General features: G+C 34.6%; 1 protein-coding gene across 3 annotated transcripts in view; it reads right to left on the reverse strand.

Moving 5' to 3' along the window:
• The window catches only part of Taok1 (TAO kinase 1), a 130,258-nt gene that overhangs the window by 69,050 nt on the left and 41,623 nt on the right, over positions 1-19,585 (reverse strand). For 2 of the 3 annotated variants that reach the window (XM_015501049.2, XM_048793631.1), the window contains exons 2-3: positions 11,148-11,372; positions 129-200 (exon numbers count right to left, since the gene is read on the reverse strand). In XM_015501049.2, the coding sequence (XP_015356535.1) occupies positions 129-200; positions 11,148-11,279 (204 nt within the window). In that variant the 5' untranslated portion in view covers positions 11,280-11,372. Of the gene's footprint in view, positions 1-128; positions 201-11,147; positions 11,373-14,314; positions 14,382-19,585 lie in introns of those variants that run through there. The other variant, XM_048793625.1, reaches the window with a different exon arrangement.

Here is a 19,585-nt window from a genome sequence, read left to right on the forward strand (position 1 = left end):
GCCCAGCTTGTACACTTTTGTATATATTATACATTAAAATTCCTAAAAGAGTTCCAACCTTTTGTCTCCAATTAAAAATAGTATTTCATTCCCTAACATATAAATAAAAATGTACATATTTAACCTACCTCTGTAGACTGCTTTCCACTATAAGACATTTTCTTGATGGCCACCACTTCATTGGTACGCACATCCCGTGCCTTCAAAAAAAGAATTTTAAAAGGATCATTGTAAAAATCAATAAATTTAATCTGAGCAAACATTTCTTTGAGAATAAAAGCATTTATAAACAACTATGTCAAAAAGGACATCAAAACTCCTTTAAGTGGGAGAAGAAATAAGGAGATGTTAAGTCAAAGAATGGAAAATAGAAAATATTTAAGATATGCAACAAGTCTAAAAACCTAATTGTAATATGAAAATTAATATTAATAAAATTGTATTATATTGTGGACTTCTGTTAAATAAGTAGGTTATAGCTGCTTTGTCACACACAAAAAGTAAGTGAAATGGGGCTGGGATTGTGGCTCAGTGGTAGAGCACTTGCTTAGCATGTGTGAGGCCTTGGGTTCAAGTCTTAGCACCACATAAAAATAAAATAAAAATCCATTTACAACTAAAATAAATATATATTTTTTTAAAAAAGGTAAGATGACAGACATGTTATCCTACTTCATTTCAGTCCACTTCACTGTTTCCAAGTATCTGATAAGTTTATAAACCTCAAATATACACAATAAAATGAACTAAAACCCTTCCTTTTAAACAACATTTGAAAAATAACAACAAATAATAACATCAAAACTCATAAAATTATCCAGGTGCTAGTATTTTGGAAAGAAAAATAAACAACCTATAACCTAGTTGAGAGGAAAAGGTAAACAGAGTAATATTATAAATAAAGAGACAAAACAAGACTAGTATTTATAGGTATGAAACGGACAACTTTCTAGGCAAGAATACATTATTAATACTGGTCCAAAGAGTAAAACAATGGTGAAAGATTAAAAAGACGACAAAATGAATCAATTACCTTTAAAACAGTCTTTAATTGAAAAAAGTGTTACCAGGGGAACTTTTCAGGTGAGGGGGAAGAAAAGAAAAGCTATCCCATTAATTTTACAAAGGTAGTATACCCTATAATGCCTATAAGGCACTAAAACCTTATGAACAGCACAAAATGGAAAGTTAAGTACCAATTTCATTTGTAAATTTTACAAAACCAATTTTACGGGGCATGAAAAGAACTTCTTTTTTTTCCCTGGCATGGTGGGGAGGAGGGTGTGGGGGTAGAACTCAGGGAAACTCAACCACTGAACCACATCCCCAGCCCTATTTTGTATTTCATTAGAGACAAGGTCTCACTGAGTTGCTTAGCACTTCACTGTTGCTGAGGCTGGCTTTGCACTCTCAATCCTCCTGCCTCAGTCTCCTGAGCCTGGTGAAAAGAACTTTTCATTTGGATAACATATACAATCACAGAAATGCAAAAGATATGATGCTACAAAAATATTTAATAATTTTCCACAATTTTTTTAAAAATCGAAGAGGAAAACACATGTAAACTTTCAATAAATGCTGGAAGCACAGGAAAAGCCTAATTCTAAATGTAGTAAATTCCTCAAACATAATAAATCATATCTATTGAAACCAATTGCTAATCAGGATCAAGAGTCCTAAAATGCTATCATAATGATGATTTAACAATGTTGCAGAAATTCTGAACAAATAAAAAAGCATAACAGAAGCATTATAATTGACTCTTTAGCAAAAGGGCAAACTCATTATGTATGAATGAAATAATATATAACATTAAGAAGACACAAAAGAATAACTGCTAAATATTTCATTTTATTTAATATCTTTATTTTTATTCATTTATTTTTATGTGGTGCTGAGGATTGAACTCAGGGCCTCACACCTGCGAGCAAGTGCTCTACCACTGAGCTACAGCCTCAGCTCACTGCTAAATATTTTAAATGAGTTTAGTAAAATACTCAAAACCACCTCAAATTACATGTGGAGAAACACATTTTCAATTCAGGCTTTAATAAATTCCCAGACATAAGTGTTTTAAAATTCGATTATGGCGATGGTTGCAAAACTGAAATTTATTTTTTAAAAAAAAATCACTGAAATATACACTTAAAACTGGTAGATTTGTGTCCTGTAAATTATACCTCAAGAGCAGGGTGTGGTGCCATGCCATAATCCCAGCAACTCACAAATTCACAGCCAGCCTCAGCATTTTAAGAAGGCCCTAACCAACTTAGTGAGACCCATCTCAAAATAAATAAATAAATAAAATAAAAAATAATTTTTTTTTAAAACAAAGAACTTAAGCATCCCTGGGTTCAATCCTACACATATATGTATGTGTGTGTATATGTTATGTATGTGTATATATATCCTTCCTACACATATATGTATGTGTGTGTGTATGTATGTGTGTGTGTGTATAAAAATATATATATATATATCCTTTTTTGTTTGTTTTTGAGACAGGTCTTGCTACGTTACTCTGGGTGACCTCAAACTCCTAGAATCAATGGATCTTCCTGCATCAGTCTCCTGAGCAGCTGAGCCTACAGGCATGTACCACTATACCCAGTTAAAAAGTTCTTTTTAAAAAAGGAGAGCATCTATAAATTATGCCTTCAAAGTTGCTTACAAAAAATGTATAGCAGCCAAGCCTAGTGGTGCATGATTGCAATTCCAGTGACTCAGGATGCTGAGGCAGGAGGATAATAAGTTAGAGACCATCTGGGCAACTTAGCAAGACTCTGTCTCAAAATAAAAAATAAAAGAACTGTTGCGGGGCGAGGTGGCACATGTCTGCAATCCCAGCGGCTTGAGAGGCTGAGGCAGAAGGATCGCCAGTTCAGAGCCAGCCTCAGCAACAGCAAGGCACTAAGCAACTCAGTGAGACCCTGTCTCTAAAACAAATACAAAAAGGGCTGGAGATGTGGCTCAGTGGTTGAGGACCTCTGAGTTCAATCCCCGGTTCCAAAAAAAAAAAAAAAGGACTGGGGATGTAACAAACAAAACAAAAAACAATAAAAAAAAATTGTTTAAACCAAAAAGTATAACATTGTATCATGAATTTATTAATATATTTATATGTAATACATGACAAGAATAGCATCATGAATACAGAAAGAGGTAAATGATTTCCACATTTATTTGCAGTAAGATAATATTAATTAACTGAAAAGACATGGAGTCTTCTAATAGAGAATAAGTAATAGAAAAGTTTATAAAAGCATTTGTTTACATAATAAAATACTATGTAGCTCAGAACCAAATGAACTATGGGTAATTAAAGAGAAATACAATACTACATGTCACTTACTCTCATTGCAAGAGAAAATGAGTAAAGATAAAATTAGCTGAAGATCTAAAGACAAACTATAGGTAGTAGAGAGCAAAAGAATAACGAAAGTAGAGTAGGAAAAAAGAAAATACATATAATCATTTGTTTTGTCTCAAACTAGAAAATTCCCTGTGAAGATCCATTTGGGAAATTATAATGAATTTATTTATATATTTATACAAGAATGATCCGAAATCACTATCAATAATCATTCTCATAACACAAATGTGAATAACACTAAACAATGTATGTAAATGTTGGAAAACATATAATTTGTAATAAATAAGTACAGATTAGTATAATCTTATACTAGGAGATACTATATCCCATTTTTAAAAATGAATAAACAAAAAACTTTTACAAAGTAAATAAATGACCTTATTAGGATCACATATGTGGTCTGCCACATTTCTTTCTTTTTTTTTTTTTTTAAATATTTATTTTTTAGTTTTTGGCGGACACAACATCTTTGTTTGTATGTGGTGCTGAGGATCGAACCCGGGCCGCACGCATGCCAGGCAAGCGCGCTACCGCTTGAGCCACATCCCCAGCCCTCTGCCACATTTCTTAACAAACTACTTACTTCCTAAGTAGGTGTTCTCTTTGGCTCTTTAATTTCCACATCCTATGGCCTATCTACTGACATCATGTTGGTTCTATTTAAAGTATTGAAGACTGAAAGAGAACGTTTATCTTCCTTGCAATCTACAGATAATAATCCTCTTGGATATCTGATCCTCTGGTTTGGTTTCAAATACTATGATGCCAGTCTGTGATTAGATTTCTTGATGAAACAGCAATACTGGCTGCCTCAATTACAGTATTTTTTAATTTAATGTGATCCCTACTGCCAATTAATGAAAATTCAAGGACATGCTATAAGGACTACTTTTAGTTATCTAAAGAGAAGGTCTTCCCTCTATGAACAAGACACTGCATTTAATACTGTCATGGGTTGGAGGTAGGCAGAAAGGAAAAAACAGAAGAATATACATTCACACATGGCTTTATCTGATACCACAGAATACCCAGAATACCTAGAAATGGAATTTCAGCAAACAGATTCAGTTCTAGGCTATATTCAAACTTTCCTTTTCTATGTGTTGTGTATTTCCCAGACAACAAGACAATAAGAGAAAAATATGTGCTCTTGGTCAGTTGCCCCTGGGTTTCTGGAATTGTCTTAACCTTAACTTCAGATTTTGGCTTCTTAAGTCAGCATATATTTTATGATATAAGTGTTAAAACAGAGTGAAGTCAGTATAGCACAATAATCCCTTGTCATGTCTTCCTCAATATTGGTAATTGGAAAACTTAGGACTGGGAATATAGCTTAATAAAAGAACATTTGCCTAGCATGTGCAATCCCCATCACCACACACACAAAAAATTTCAATCCAAGAAATTGGAAAACTTTTTCAATAAAGGGAAAGACAGCAATAGGCTCTGTGGGCCATAAACAATCTCTCTTGCATATTCTTTTTTCAGTCCCTGAGATCAAACCCCATTGCTTTGTGCATGACTACCAAAGCTACATCCTCAGTCCCCCCCCTTTTTTTTTAATGTATAAATCATTCTTAGTTTGAGAGCTGAGCAAAAGCGGGTCACAGGTTGGATCTTGCCTGTGAGCTATTGTCAGCCCCTTATATAAATAAATACATAGCAAACATTTTGCCACATTTGCTCTAGAACTTTCTATCTAAACATACATATTACTATTTTATTATTGAAGAGTCATGTGATATTAGACAAAAACACTTCTTCATATATATCCTGAGAACAAGAACATTCTCTTGTATAACCACAGTACAATGATCAAATTAAGAAATGTGGCACTGGCCAGGGATTGTAGCTTAGTGGTACAGTGCCTGCCTAGCATGTGTGAAGCACTGGGTTCGATCCTCAGCACCACATAAAAATAAATAAATATAGGTATTGCGTCCATCTACAAGAGAGTATGTGTGTGTGTAAAGAAATTCAGCACTGATATAATCCTATCATCCATACATATAGTTGAACGTACATAGTTCATATTAAAATTTCAACAAATTGGGCTGGGATTGTAGCTCAGTGGTGGAGTTGTTGCCTGGCATGCAGGAGGCCCTCAACACCACATAAAAATAAATACTGTAAAAAAAATCTTGAAAACTAAAAAACATTTTTTAAAAAATTTAACAACTGTCTTAGTAATGTCCTTTAAAGCAATTTTGTTTCTAATTCAGGATCTCCTATTATGCTTAAATGCCAATCTCTCCTAAACCATCTTCTGATACACGGTTTAAAAATATATCACCTTTGGGGGGCTTTGGTTGTGGCTCAGTGGTAGAGTGCTTGCCTAGTTCATGTGAGGCCCAGGGTTCGATACTCAGCACCACATAAAAATAAATAAAATAAAGGTATTGACAACTACAATTAAAAAATAAATATTAAAAAAAAAGAGGGCTGGGGATGTGGCTCAAGTGGTAGCGCGCTTGCCTGGCATGCGTGCGGCCCGGGTTCGATCCTCAGCACCACATACAAAGATGTTGTGTCTGCCGAAAACTAAAAAAAAAATAAATATTAAAAAATTCTCTCTTTAAAAAAAAAAAAAAAAGAAACATACCACCTTTGGGTTACTGACAGAACAGACAAACCAGAACAAAAAGAACAAAAGCCCAACATATTATGGAAGGATTCCCAAGTTCTGAAGAAGTTAATCAACCATATTTGTCCTCCTGGTATATACTAAGCATAACTCCTAACTGAATATAGTAAACATTTGCAAAACATATAGTATCCTGACATGAAGATACATGCCTGTAATCCCAGCTACCTAAGAGGCTGATTCGGCAGAATCACTTGAGCCCACAAGATCAAGACCAGTCTGGGACACACAGTGGGACCCTAACCAACAGAAAACAAAAGAGTACTGACAAATGCTAGGACATAAAAAGAACTCCTCCTACAAATCAAAAAAGAAAAATAGGGCCTTTTTTTTTAAAAGGACAAAATATTTTAACAGACACTGCCAAAGATATGTAAATAGCCATTAAACCCATGAAAAGGCACTCAACAGAACCAATCAAGAAGGAAAGATATTAAAACCATACTGAGCTGGGCACAGTGTTGTATGTCTGTCATCCCAGTTATTTGAGAGGCTGAGTGGGGAAGATGGCTTGAGCCCATGAGTTCAAGACCAGCCTGGGCAACAAAGTGAGACACCCTCTCATAACAAAATAAAAACCATATAAAAGAGTACTACACATCCTGGACTGGGGTCCTGGCTCAGTGGTAGAGTGCTCGCCTAGCATGTGCGAAGCCCTGAGTTTGATCCTCATCACCACAGATAGATAAGATAGACAGACAGACAGATAGATAAACAAATAAATAAATAAAGGTGTTGTGTCCAACTACAGCTAAAAAATAAATTTTAAAAATGCTTAAAAAAAGAGTACTACACATCCATCATAATGGCTGAAATTCAAATGTCTGTCAACATCAAAGGTTGGAGAGGACATAAAGCAAACAGAATTCTTGTGCACTGCTGCCAGGAGTATAAAATTTCTGTCTTGATGAAAAAGTATGGAAATTTGTTACAAAACTAAACTTATATCTGCCCGATGACCCAACAATTCCATTCTCAGTATTTATGCAGAAAAATGGAATTGTAAGTCTACAAAGAGACCGGGATAAGAATGTTCACAGCAATTTTATTCATAAAAGCCAAAAATGGATTATATGAGAACACCATTGCCCATGAATCACATAAAAATAAATTCCTAGAAACCCCAAAATTACCTAACTCAAGAAAATTTTTAAATATCTCAATAGATCTAATAACAGTGTGAGGCACTGGGTTTGATCCTCAGCACCATTAAAAAAAAATAAAAAATAAAAGGGGCTGAAAATGTAGCTCAGTAGTAAAGTACCCAGGGTTCAATCCCTAGTGCCCAAACGAAACAAAATAAAACCCCTTTAGANTATTAAAAGAGGGAGGGGGGGGGAGAGGGAGAGGGAGGGAGGGAGGGAGGGAGAGATTGAATCTGTAATCAAAAACCTCCCAAGAGGCTGGGCATGATGACATACACCTGTAATTCCAGTGGCTCCAGAGGCTGAGGCAGGAGAATTGCCAAGTTCAAAGTTACTCTCAGTCATTTAGTAAGGCCTACCTTATCAAGTCCTGTTAATGAGTTCCTGTCTCAAAATAAAAAATAAGAAATAAAAAGACAGGCTAGAGATGTAGCTTAGTGGTCAAACACCCCTGGGTTTAATCCCCAGTACAAAAACAAAAACCTCCCTAGAAAGAAAAGTCAAGAATCAAATGGCTTCCCTGATGAAAGAATCACTCTACATCCTACATACATATATATATTAATATTTTTTTAGTTGTAGATGGACATAATACCTATATTTCATTTATTTTTGTGGGGTGCTGACGATCAAACTCAGTGTCTCAGATGTGCCAGGGAAGCACTCTGCAACTGAGCCACCCTCAGCCCCTACATATCTTTTACACATAAGTTTATATATATATGCTGTCATTCACCATTTGTTTTCTAAAACAAACACATTGTTTGTTTTATTTTGTGGAATTTCTTATTTTTTATATTAATTTATGTATAATATTTAGTTGCTCTCTAGATTTCATTATATATTTGATTTATCATAATTTGCTTTATCATTTCATATGATTAGATATTTAGGTTCTTTCTCTCTTTTTCTTGCTATTAAATATAATGCTGTGATGAACATCATTATATTCCTTTTCTTTTTTGGTCAATTTGAGGGTAAAAGAAGTAAAGGAAAATAAGGCAATTGTACAGCTGTTAAAATCTGAGCAACTAAGACAGGAAAAATAAATCAAAGCCATCCAAGTTTCAAAGGAATAAGTAAAACAGCTCCATTTGCAGACAATGTGCTCCTAAATATAGAAATTCCAAAGAATTCAAAAGAAAGCTATCAAAGCAAATAAATTCAGCTAACTTGTCAGATACAAGATTAATATATAAATCAGCTATGTTTACATACAGCAGCAATAAAAAATTCAAAGAGAAAATTTAGAAAGTAATTCCATTTAGAAATAAATTTAACGGAAGTGAAACATTTGCACATTTAAAACTCAAAAATAGGGAGTGGAGAGATAGTTCATTGGTAGAGTACTTGTCTAGCATGTATAAAGTCCTGGTTTGAATTCCTAGCACCACAAAACAAAAACAAACTCTTTGAAATACAGCTGTAAAAAATTAAAGATCTAAACAGATATTTAGAAAGTCATCCTGTGTTCATGGACTTAGAAGACTTAATATTTGAATTTTAATGGGCCCTAAAATAATCCTTATAAAGAATAAAAAAATTGGGAGAGAAAAACTTCTTGAAATCAAACTTACTACGAAGGCACAATAATCAAAATAGTGTGGTGCATCTATTTTGCATATTCTAGGCTATCAAAATAGTGTAGGCATACAAAAAAATGTAACAGAATCAAGAGTTCAGAAATAAACCTAGATAATATGGTGAACTCATTTGAAAAGGAGACCAAGACATGTAAACTTCTGTGTAACAAAATATTTTATCAGGGTTGGGGTTGTGGCTCAGAGGTAAAGCTCTTGCCTAGCATGTGTGAGGCACCAGGTTCGATTCTCAGCACCACATATCAGTAAATAAAGGTCCAACAACAATTAAAAACAATATTTAAAAAAATTTATCAAGAAAAGGAAAAGATAAACTACAGAATGGGAGAAAATGTTTGCAAATCATGATAAAGATTTAATATCCTGAGTGGGAGTATAACTCAGTGGTACAACACTTGCCCAGCAGGCTAGAAACCTTGGGTTAAGCACTGCACCAAAAAAAAAAAAAAAAAAAAAAGATTTAATACCCTGAATATGTATAAAGAACTTCTACACCTTAATGAAAAAAGGAAAAAACAACAATTTCACAAATGGGCAAAGAAGAAATACAAATGGCACATGAAAAGACCTTCAACATCACTAGTCATTAAAGAAATGCAAATTAAAACCTCAATGAGATCTTCACATCTAGCATGATGGCTATAATCAAAATAACATAAATGAAACTATAACACTGTCACAGATGTAGAGATACTGGAACACTTTTAATCTGCTGGTGGTACAGCTACTATGGTGCAGTTTGACAGTTCCTCTAAGATAAACACAGAACCTAAGATTCCATTCCTCAGTATACATTCAAAATTGAAAACAGGAACTTGTTGAGAAAACAGTATCACAAAATATGGCCATTTAACATGATCAGTACTCTGAACTAAAATGCAGACTGAAAACCAAGATCTCTCTGATCTTCTTTTGTGATCCTCTCTCTTCTTCAAAGCCAAAAGAGAGACTTTCTCTGAAAGTTTTAAATTGTGTGCTGTTCTGAGTAATTTCTCCATCCTGCCCAGGACATGAATGAATCATCTCTTTGTCCAGAGTATCCATGGTGCATATGCTACCCACCCATTAATGACTTAACAAACTTCTTTTGTTACCTGATATAACTGCTACAGTATCCAATGCTTGGGTCAATTAATGATTTAATAGCCCTTAAGCACAAGAGTAGTACTGTTGGCAATTTGGATGTGTCAAAAGAGAAATCATAAAGTATTTCCTATAAGTAAAACAGCAACTTAAGATAAGTTCTTGATTTAATAAGGAGGGAAAAAAAACTGTATGCTTTTGTTGATAAAATCTACAGTAAGAATGAAATTATGAAGAAAAAAATCTGTGCTAGTTTTGCTATCACACTTAAACTGTAAAAATTATGGCTACTGTGCATGATAAATGTTCAGGTAAAATGGAAAAGACATGGGGCTGAAATGTGATTCAGTGCTAGAGTACTTGTGTAGCATTCACACAGGTCTAGGTTCCATCCCCATGGAGAGGAAGCGAGAAAGAGAGGAGAGAGGAAAAGAGGGAGGGAGGGAGGGAGGGAAGTAAGGAAAGTGTAAGTCACTCTATAAATTAGACATTGGAACAATATAGTATCTTTTACATATATATAAGCCATCCTATAAATAGTAGGAAATTGAGCACATATAATATTTGGAATGCTGGAGCAAAATGAGTAAAAGAGATGGTTTGTGGAAAGTCTCTAGATAGCCACAGGATGGTGGGCTAGTTGCCAAGGAAACAAACTACATACTCAGGTTTAGAACTCACAACCTCACCCCCAACCTTCAGGAGAAGGAAAAGACTCTGAAGGTTGAGTTAAATATGAGTGACCAATAATTTAATCAATCACAATAATAAAAAGCCCAAAAGGACTGAGTTCAGAGGCTTCCAAGAAAGTAAAGAAGAACTTATCTAGCATTCTAGACTTCATTCTACATCTCTTTATCTGGCTGTGTGAAGAGAAGTATTTGTATCTTTAAAACATCCTATATAATCATGATAAACTGATTCCCCTAATACTGTAAACTACTCCAGCAAAATAATAAAACTCCAAAAAGGGGTTGTTAAACCGAGATTTCTAGCTCGTCAGTCAGAAACACAACCTGGAAATTTCAACTGGCATCTGAAGTGGGGATGGGGCAGTCTAATGGGACTGAACCCTCATCCTGTGGGATCTGACACAATCTGTGGATACTATTGGTACAAAAATTGAATTAGAGGACATTGAGTTGATGTTTGCTGCAGAACTAATTGACTGCTTGATGTTTGTAGATACATCTGGTATAAGAAGCATGTTGTGAGAGCATATTAAGAATCCTTCTGCTGAGCAAACTCTAGATCTCTTTATATTTTTGTTTTTTACTCTGACATAACCCTTGAACACTTACAAAATAGACTGCTCCAAAGCTTCCATGGCCAATTTCTCTGAGATCTGTGAAGAGCTTTTCTGGATCTTCTTTGAAGAAGAGCTCTGCAATTTCGGGGTCCTTTAGACTGCCTGCTCTGTTAGTTGATGGCATCCTGCTGGGCAGTCAACTGTCTTATTCTAATTTTATACTGCTATCCCAATCCTTGGTTCATCTGTATGAATGAAGCCACGTTGGCATAAAGTACTGTAAAGAAATAAGAAAAAAAAAAAGTAGGAATGTTAAAAGCTGCTAAAAATAATTAAGATCATTTACTGACAGCACCCACAAAATTATGTCAGGCCTAGAATTTCACTGAAATGATAGTGTGGGCTACTATTGCAGTAGTTCCTAAGCCTAGCTCATTATCATAATCACCTGAGGCACTTAAAAAAAATTTCTGCAGTAAAGAACTTTTAAAATTTAGATACATCTTTATATTTCGGGAGAATTTCTATATCAATATTTATTACTATTTATTTTCTATTTCAATATTTATTTCTATATCAAAATTTATCTAATTCTAAACTGGGCATGATAGTGTGGTGGTACATGCTTGTAATGCCAGTGACTGGGGAGGCTAAGGCAGGAGGATCTCAGGTTCTAAGCCAGCCTAGACAACTTAGTGAGACGCTGTCTCAAAATAAAAAATAAAAATGACTGGATATGTAACTCAGTGGTAAAGCACCCCTGGGTTCAACTCCCAGTACCAGGAAAAAAAAAAGAAAGAAAGAAAATAAAGAAAAAAAGGCTCAGGGCTCGGGTTATGGCTCTGCGGTAGAGCACTTGCCTAGCACGTGTGAGACCCTGGGTTTGATCCTCAGCACCACATATAAATAAATAAAATAAAGGTATTATGTGCATACAACTAAAAAATAAATATTAAAAAAAAAGGAAAAAAGGTTCATCTAATTTGAAATAGTCTGCGAGCAGAAGAGATAGTACAATACAAAGATTATTAAAAGCAAACAAAATAGCCAGGCATGGTGGTTCACACCTATAATCCCAGCATCTTGGAGGCTGAGGCTGGAGAAGCATAAGTTCAAAGCCAGCCTCTGCAACTTAGTGAGCCCCTGTCTCAAAATAAAACAGATGGACTGAGGATATAGCTTAGTTGGTAGAGTACTTCCCTCACATGCACAGGGCCCTGATACAATCCCCAGCACCACCACACAAAAATAAAACAGAAAAAAGATAAAACAGAACAAGGGTTGGGTTTGTGGCTCAGTGGTTAAGTGCCCCTGGGTTCAATCCCCTGGTGTACACACACACACACACACATACCAAAAAAAAAAAAAAAAAACCCACATACATAATAACCCAAGATTTACTCACAGTGCGTTTTTTTGTTTGTTTGTTTAAGTATTTTTTTAGTTGTGGACACAATGCCTTTACTCTTATTTATCTATTTTTATGTGGTGCTGAGGATCAAACCCAATACCTCACCCGCGCTAGGCGAGTGCTCTACTATTGAGCCACAACCCCAGTCCCACAGTGTTTTTAACAACAAGAAGACTCTATTAATGATCTTTATATATATAATACACAAAAGATGTAACATGGCACACCTTTTATTCCTTTCAGATGCCACATGACTGTATTAACCAAATCATACTCAGAAGAAAGATGAATTCAACACAGATAAACTGATTTATCAGATGTACATTAATATATGGCCTTTATCAACTAACTCTTTAGCTAAGAAGACCTAGAGATAACCAGTCAATTCCTTGGTGGTTCTGCTACCAATTCCTGTGTATCAGATTCTCCAATTTTTAAAATAGCTGTCCTAATTGAGACACTTCAGAATCTGGGTTCTGGAATGATGTTGCCTGAATATGAATCTCAGCAACACTATTTATAAGCTGTGAATTTGGGTAGTCTCATTTTCCTAATCTGTAAAAATGAAAATAATAACCTATTCTATAGAATAGTTGTGAGGATTAAATGAGTTAATAAGTGTAAGCACAGACTAGTACTATGGCATAATAAATGTTAGCTATTCTCTTAATTTCAGTAATTTAAAAAAACTTCAGAATTGCCAGGCATGGTCAAATGCACTTGTAATTCAACAGTTCAAGAGGCTGAGGCAGAAGAATCTCAAGATCCAGGCCAGATTCATCAATTCAGTGAGACCCTGCCTCAAAATAAAAAATAAAAGGGGCTGAAAATGTAGCTCAGTAGTAAAGTACCCAGGGTTCAATCCCTAGTGCCCAAACGAAACAAAATAAAACCCCTTTAGAACTGATTTCATTAGACTTCTAAGGGGAAAAAAGCTCCAATTCTTCCTATGCTCTTTATGTGACTTCTAAGCAGGTTTCATTCTTAGTGAAATAACTGAAGCAATTTTAATTCCTGTTAGAAGATGTCTTTGCAGCTATATAAAACATATTCATCTGTCCTTTCTAACTCCCTAACATAATACTACACTGCAGTCAAAAGGTATAAACTGTCAAATTTGTATTTCATTTCTAACATATACCCAAGGTTGCCCCATATACTTTAACCAATTTCCATACTTTGGAAATTATCTAGAACAACAAGTACCAATTATATTTTTCCTAAGACATGTGAACATAGAAAGGTTACTTGACTTCTCAACCCTAAAATGAGACAGTTGAACTAAATTCCATTTAAATTGTTAATATTTACAGGGCTGGGAATGTAGCTCATTGGTAGAGCACCTGTGTAGCATATGTGAGGCCCTGGGTTAGACTCCCAGCATAGCCAGAAGGAAAAAAAAAAAAAAGTGTTAATGTTTAATTAATTGAGCTGGGGTTGTAGCTCAGTGGTATATAGAGCACCTGCCTAGCACATGTGAGGCACTGGGTTTGAGCCTCAGCACCACATAAAAATAAAAATAACAGTACTGTGTCTACAACTTAAAAACAAAATTTTAGGGGTTGGGGCTGTAGCTCAGTGGTCAAGCGCTTGCCTCACATGTGTGAAGCACTGGGTTTGATCCTCAGCACCACATAAAAATAAATAAAGATACTGTGTGTTCATCTACAACTAAATAAATATTTTCAAAAATTTTTTAAAGAGAATTAAAAATATATAATTAATTGATCTCTAAAAGGCTTTAAATAAAAACAGTGTTAAGATCTTATTTAGGGCTGGGGATGTGGCTCAAGTGGTAGCGCGCTCGCCTGGCATGCGTGCGGCCCGGGTTCGATCCTCAGCACCACATACAGACAAAGATGTTGTGTCCGCCGAAAACTAAAAAATAAATATTAAAAATTCTCTCTCTCTCTCTCTCCCTCCCTCTCTCACTCTATCTTTAAAAAAAAAAAAAAAAAAGATCTTATTTAAATTTTTTGAATGATGAAGTTTTAATATTCTAAGAATTATTTTATGCCAGGCATGGTGGTGCATGCCTATAATCCTAGCAATTTAGGACTCTGAAGCAAAAGGATCTCTCAAGTTTGAGGCCAGCCTCAGCAATTAAGCAAGACTGTCTCAAAATAAAAATGGATTGGAATGTTGTCCAGTGATAAGAGTATCACTGGGTTCAATCCCCAGTAATATCACCATCCCCTACACAAAGAATTACTTCATGTAAAAATTTTCTAATCAGATCCATGACATATCTTCTCTTTTATCTGCCTAACAAATTCCTACTCAAATCTTTCAAGATTAGATTAAATGTCATAATGTATACAAATTTTAACCCTATTAGCAAGAGTTGGTCACTCTTTATACCTCAAGACATTCTGCAGTATTTACAATATTATATTGCAATTCTCTCTCTTCTGTACAAACAAAATGTGTCTTATTAATCTTTGTATCATCTCTCCATCTCCACCTCCTACCCCCTACTTCCTACAGTTAATATTAAACTAAAGAATAGGGGGCTGGGGATGTGGCTCAAGTGGTAGCGTGCTCGTCTGGCATGCGTGCGGCCCAGGTTCGATCCTCAGCACCACATACCAACAAAGATGTTGTGTCTGCCGATAACTAAATATTAAAAAAAAAAAGAATATACTTAATTTGGGCTGGGATTATGGCTCAGTGGCAGAGCGCTCGCCTAGCACGTGCAAGGCCCCGGGTTCAATCCTCAGCACCACATAAAAATAAATAAATAAAATGAGGGATTTAAAAAATGACTATACTTAATTATATTCTATACAACATCTTAAAATTATTGTCCTTATGTATTTGCTGAACAAACAGCATGTACAAGATTATGATATACAAAACATTAAAGTTGATATAAATAGAGTAAATTCATAGCACCCTCTAGAAAATCAGATAGATAAAAAATACTAAGGGAATTAGAACACTTGCTCTACCAACCACCAAAAGATAACACATATCTACTGATCTACTTAACAATATAAAAAAAGAAAACTTAGGGGTGGGGTATAGCTCAGTGGTAGAGTGCCCGCCTTCTGAGAGAATCAAAGTTCAATCCTAGCATTGCAAAATATAAAGAAAACTTGGGAGGATGGACCATGGAAAAAGACACCAAAAGCAAAAAGATAAACGATTAACTTGGGGGGAACGGATGTCTGAAATTTATGTAGAAAAGGGTTAATATCCCTAGTATATAAAATAGAGATTTGAAAAACAGATTTTAGACATCCTAAAATCTCAAATGTGTAGTTTCTAGAAAAGACAAGAAAAAGACAGTAAAAGAGTAAACTTATGAAGATGACAAACAGACATGAAAATATGCTCAACACCACTGAAGGTAAGGGAAATACAAATTAAAACCATCCTAAAATTTCATTTACTATCTATCAGAAAGGCAAAACCCCACTATACACTGACAGTAAGATAGAAGGAACACATACACTTTCATTAACAGTAATAATGCAAAAGAGTACAAGCATTACTAAACAAATCTAGTAAATTCATAGTCATTTACCACTTCACCCAAAATCCTCCTTTAAGAAATCTGTAGCAAGAAAGAATATTTACACTAAATATAAGAAATGATAAATGCACAATGTAGTTCATGAAGGGCCATTTGTGTTAACAGAAGATTACAAATACGTTAAATGTCTATCATATGGGCACTGATCAAATAAATCGTGAATCTACACTAAGTACCAGCAAACTCTCTCTGTAAAAGGTGAGATAGTACATATTTTAGGCTTTGTGCGGCAAAAGACAAAATCAAGGATATTATGTAGGTATTTATAAGATTTTTTTAATAAAAATGTATTGACAATATTCAAAATATAATTAATTTTTTTTGTAATGCCAGTTTAGTAATGGAAACAATGAAATTCTCTTTTAGGGGGATTTCATTTTGCTAAATAGGTACAAAGTAATCTGTTCATCAAAATTTCTTCCATTCATCTATTAAAGCTGATCTATAATGACATTTACTTATTTCATTTTTGAAAATTTCACACATCCAGGTACTGCCAAATATTGATTCAAATCCACAAACATATGGTTTTAATTGAGTATATTTATCTCTCAAAAGACACTTATAAAATTCCATTGGCTTCTTCTCTTGATATTTGACTTTACCATGTCAGCACTTTGCAGATCAATTGAAAGTTAAATGGAAGCTCCTCAACTTCAATTAAATAAACATTAAAATATGAAATTTCCTCTGCATCTTCATCAAGGTCTAAAAAATAGTGCTGAAATTTAGTTTAAACTCAGAAAACACATCTGGGGCAAATCTGTGTCAGAATCGATATCTTACTTTTTGTTTTAGCATCTGACAGCATGCAAAGCACATTAAAAAAACTTGATATTATGATTCAAAAAAACATTGTCAAATGACTTTACAATAGAATATTTCAAATAAGCATAATTTTGCCTTGTAATTTTAATTTAAATGCATTCAGAAACATTATCAAGTCTGTACCAAAGTAAATATTCAAAGTCATTCAGTGTTCAATAATAATGGTTAAATTTCTTACTCAAAATAATTTTATTTGAGTCATAGATTCAAAAAAGCCACAACTTTAGCCCAGATATACCATCAACCTGCTGGGTGGTAGGTAGGCAGTATGGAAAGTCAAGATAGCTTCCGTAGTGCCAAAATTTCAGTGCAGAAGATGGCAAAGTCCAAAAGAGTTAAGTTCACCATTGAGGTTACTGGTTGAATAACACAAAACAGATTCAATTATTTTCCACAAAATATCTGCTAATAATAAAAGGTAATAAACAGGTTTTAAAATATAAATGAATCCAACTAAGTCTTTTTCTGCTTGATACATATTTTCACCACCATCAATTCTTGTTTTGTTGTGGTTATTGTTAACCGTTTTGGTACTGGGGATTGAATCCAGGGGTGTTTAACCAGTGAGCATCACATCCCAGCCCTTTTTTACATTTTGAGACAGGGTCTGCTAAGTCCTTAGGGCCTCACTAAATTGCTGAGGTTGGCCTCAAATTTGCAATTTGCCTGCCTCAACCTTCTGAGTTGCTAGGATTAAAGGCATGGGCCCCCACGCCCAGCCCTTTTATTTTTATTATTTTATTTTATTTATTATTTTATTATTTATTTATTTTATTTACTTATTTTTTAAATTTTGAGACAGTGTCTTGCTAAATTGCTGAGGCTGGCTTTGAACTTGCAATCCTCCACCTCTAGAGTTGGTGAGATTACAGGCTTGTTCCACCACATCCAGCTTTACCACCATCAATTCTAACACATGAAATTCCACTTCAAGTGATGCTGAATTAATCTTTGTTCACCTCTGAAAATATTCTCACCTGGCTAACTATTTAGGCTCTTCAAATGTGGCATGTACTCCTCAAATAAGCAAGCAAGCAGTATAAAGTAAGTTTTGTTGACTCATCAAGAACCAAGGATAATCACGCAAAATCATTAATGTTTGTTTTTTGTTTTTGAATATGTATTCTCTAGTTATTGATGGACCTTTATTTTATTCGTTTATTTATATGTGGTGCTGAGAATCGAACCCAGTGCCTCACAAGTGCGCTATCGCTGAGCCACAATCCCAGCCCTAATGTTGTTTTTTAATGGACTATTTGCTATTGCTCCTAATGTACACAACTCTTGGAACAGTTCTTCTCAAAGTAAAGTTAATTGTCCTAAGTGATTTTCTAAGTACACATTTTTTCCACTGCTGCAATCAAATATGTCTAAATCACTCATCATCAGTAAAGGACTCTCCATGCCTGGCTAATATGTAAGTTATTTAATTTTAGTCACAGTCTCATTTTCATGTTTTATTTTTGTGAAGAAATCCTGCCATAACAACATAGTCTATTTTAATTTTTTTTAAATTTTTCAGTTGCTTTGCAATCAGTTGATACTATTGTGATAGGACTTAGTCTGGAAATACCTATGCATATCACATTATTTTAGCTAAGCTAGTGTCATTGCTTCTTTGCTACCTAATTTGATAACAAAACAACATGCACTCTCATCAACTTTACTTGTTGTGACATGATGGATATGCACTGGCAATAAAAATAAATACATTAAATGTTGCAGTTCAGTGATAGGTCTTGAGTTATAATTGCATTAGTGCAATATGTATTGTGTCAAGCTATAGTGTCAAAGGATGAAAATATCACACTGCTGTAACTACTCAATTTTGCCACTGAAGCACAAAAGCCTGCAAATATATAATTGAATAAGGTGAATGTATTTTACAATAAAACTATATTTACTGATACTCAAAATTTGAATTTCATACTATTTTCACTTGCCATAAAACATCATTCTTCTTTTGACTTTTTCCCAACATTTAACACGTGAAAAACATACTTAGCTAGGAAAACTACAAAAGTCAAGCAGCAGCAGGACAGATTTGGTCCTTGTGCCAATTTGGCAACCCCTCGTTTATACAATGGAGATTTACAAAGTTATAAAAAGAAAAGAGGAATATGGCTAACTTCTTTTTATAACTGTATAAATCTCCACTGAATAAATGAGGGGGTGCCAAATTGGCACAAGGACCAAATCTGTCCTGCTGCTTGACTTTTGTATGGCTCCTAGCTAAGTATGTTTTTCACATGGCTAATGTATGCTAACTAATCTGTAGGTTATAATTCTGTAAGAAATAAAGCAAAGTGCAGAACAGTGTACATAATATGCTACCTTTTATTTAAGGGTGAAGAAGATGAAGAAAAGATACAAAAACCAATGAAATAATAAATAAAAACCTAAGTTGCCCGGGATGACCTCGAACTTTCGATCTTTCTGCCTCAGACCCTCCAGTTGCTGGAATTACAGGCATGTGTCATCGCACCTGGCCTAATCTTAAAATATTTTAATCTTCATATTATCAATAAATACCATTACCAAAGTATTTAAGATATAGCAAATGAGTAAGTATGGTAATGTCATGAGGAATCAAATAAAACATATTCAAAATCGAAGAAGTAAAAACCTTGCAATCATGCAGAAGTCTGAAATCTATGAGAGAAATCTATCTTTCTGGTGAAAGGAACTGGGAAAAGGGGACCCAAAAAACTGA

This window comes from Marmota marmota, unplaced genomic scaffold (assembly GCF_001458135.2).
Source record: "Marmota marmota marmota unplaced genomic scaffold, marMar, whole genome shotgun sequence".
NCBI lineage: Eukaryota > Metazoa > Chordata > Mammalia > Rodentia > Sciuridae > Marmota > Marmota marmota.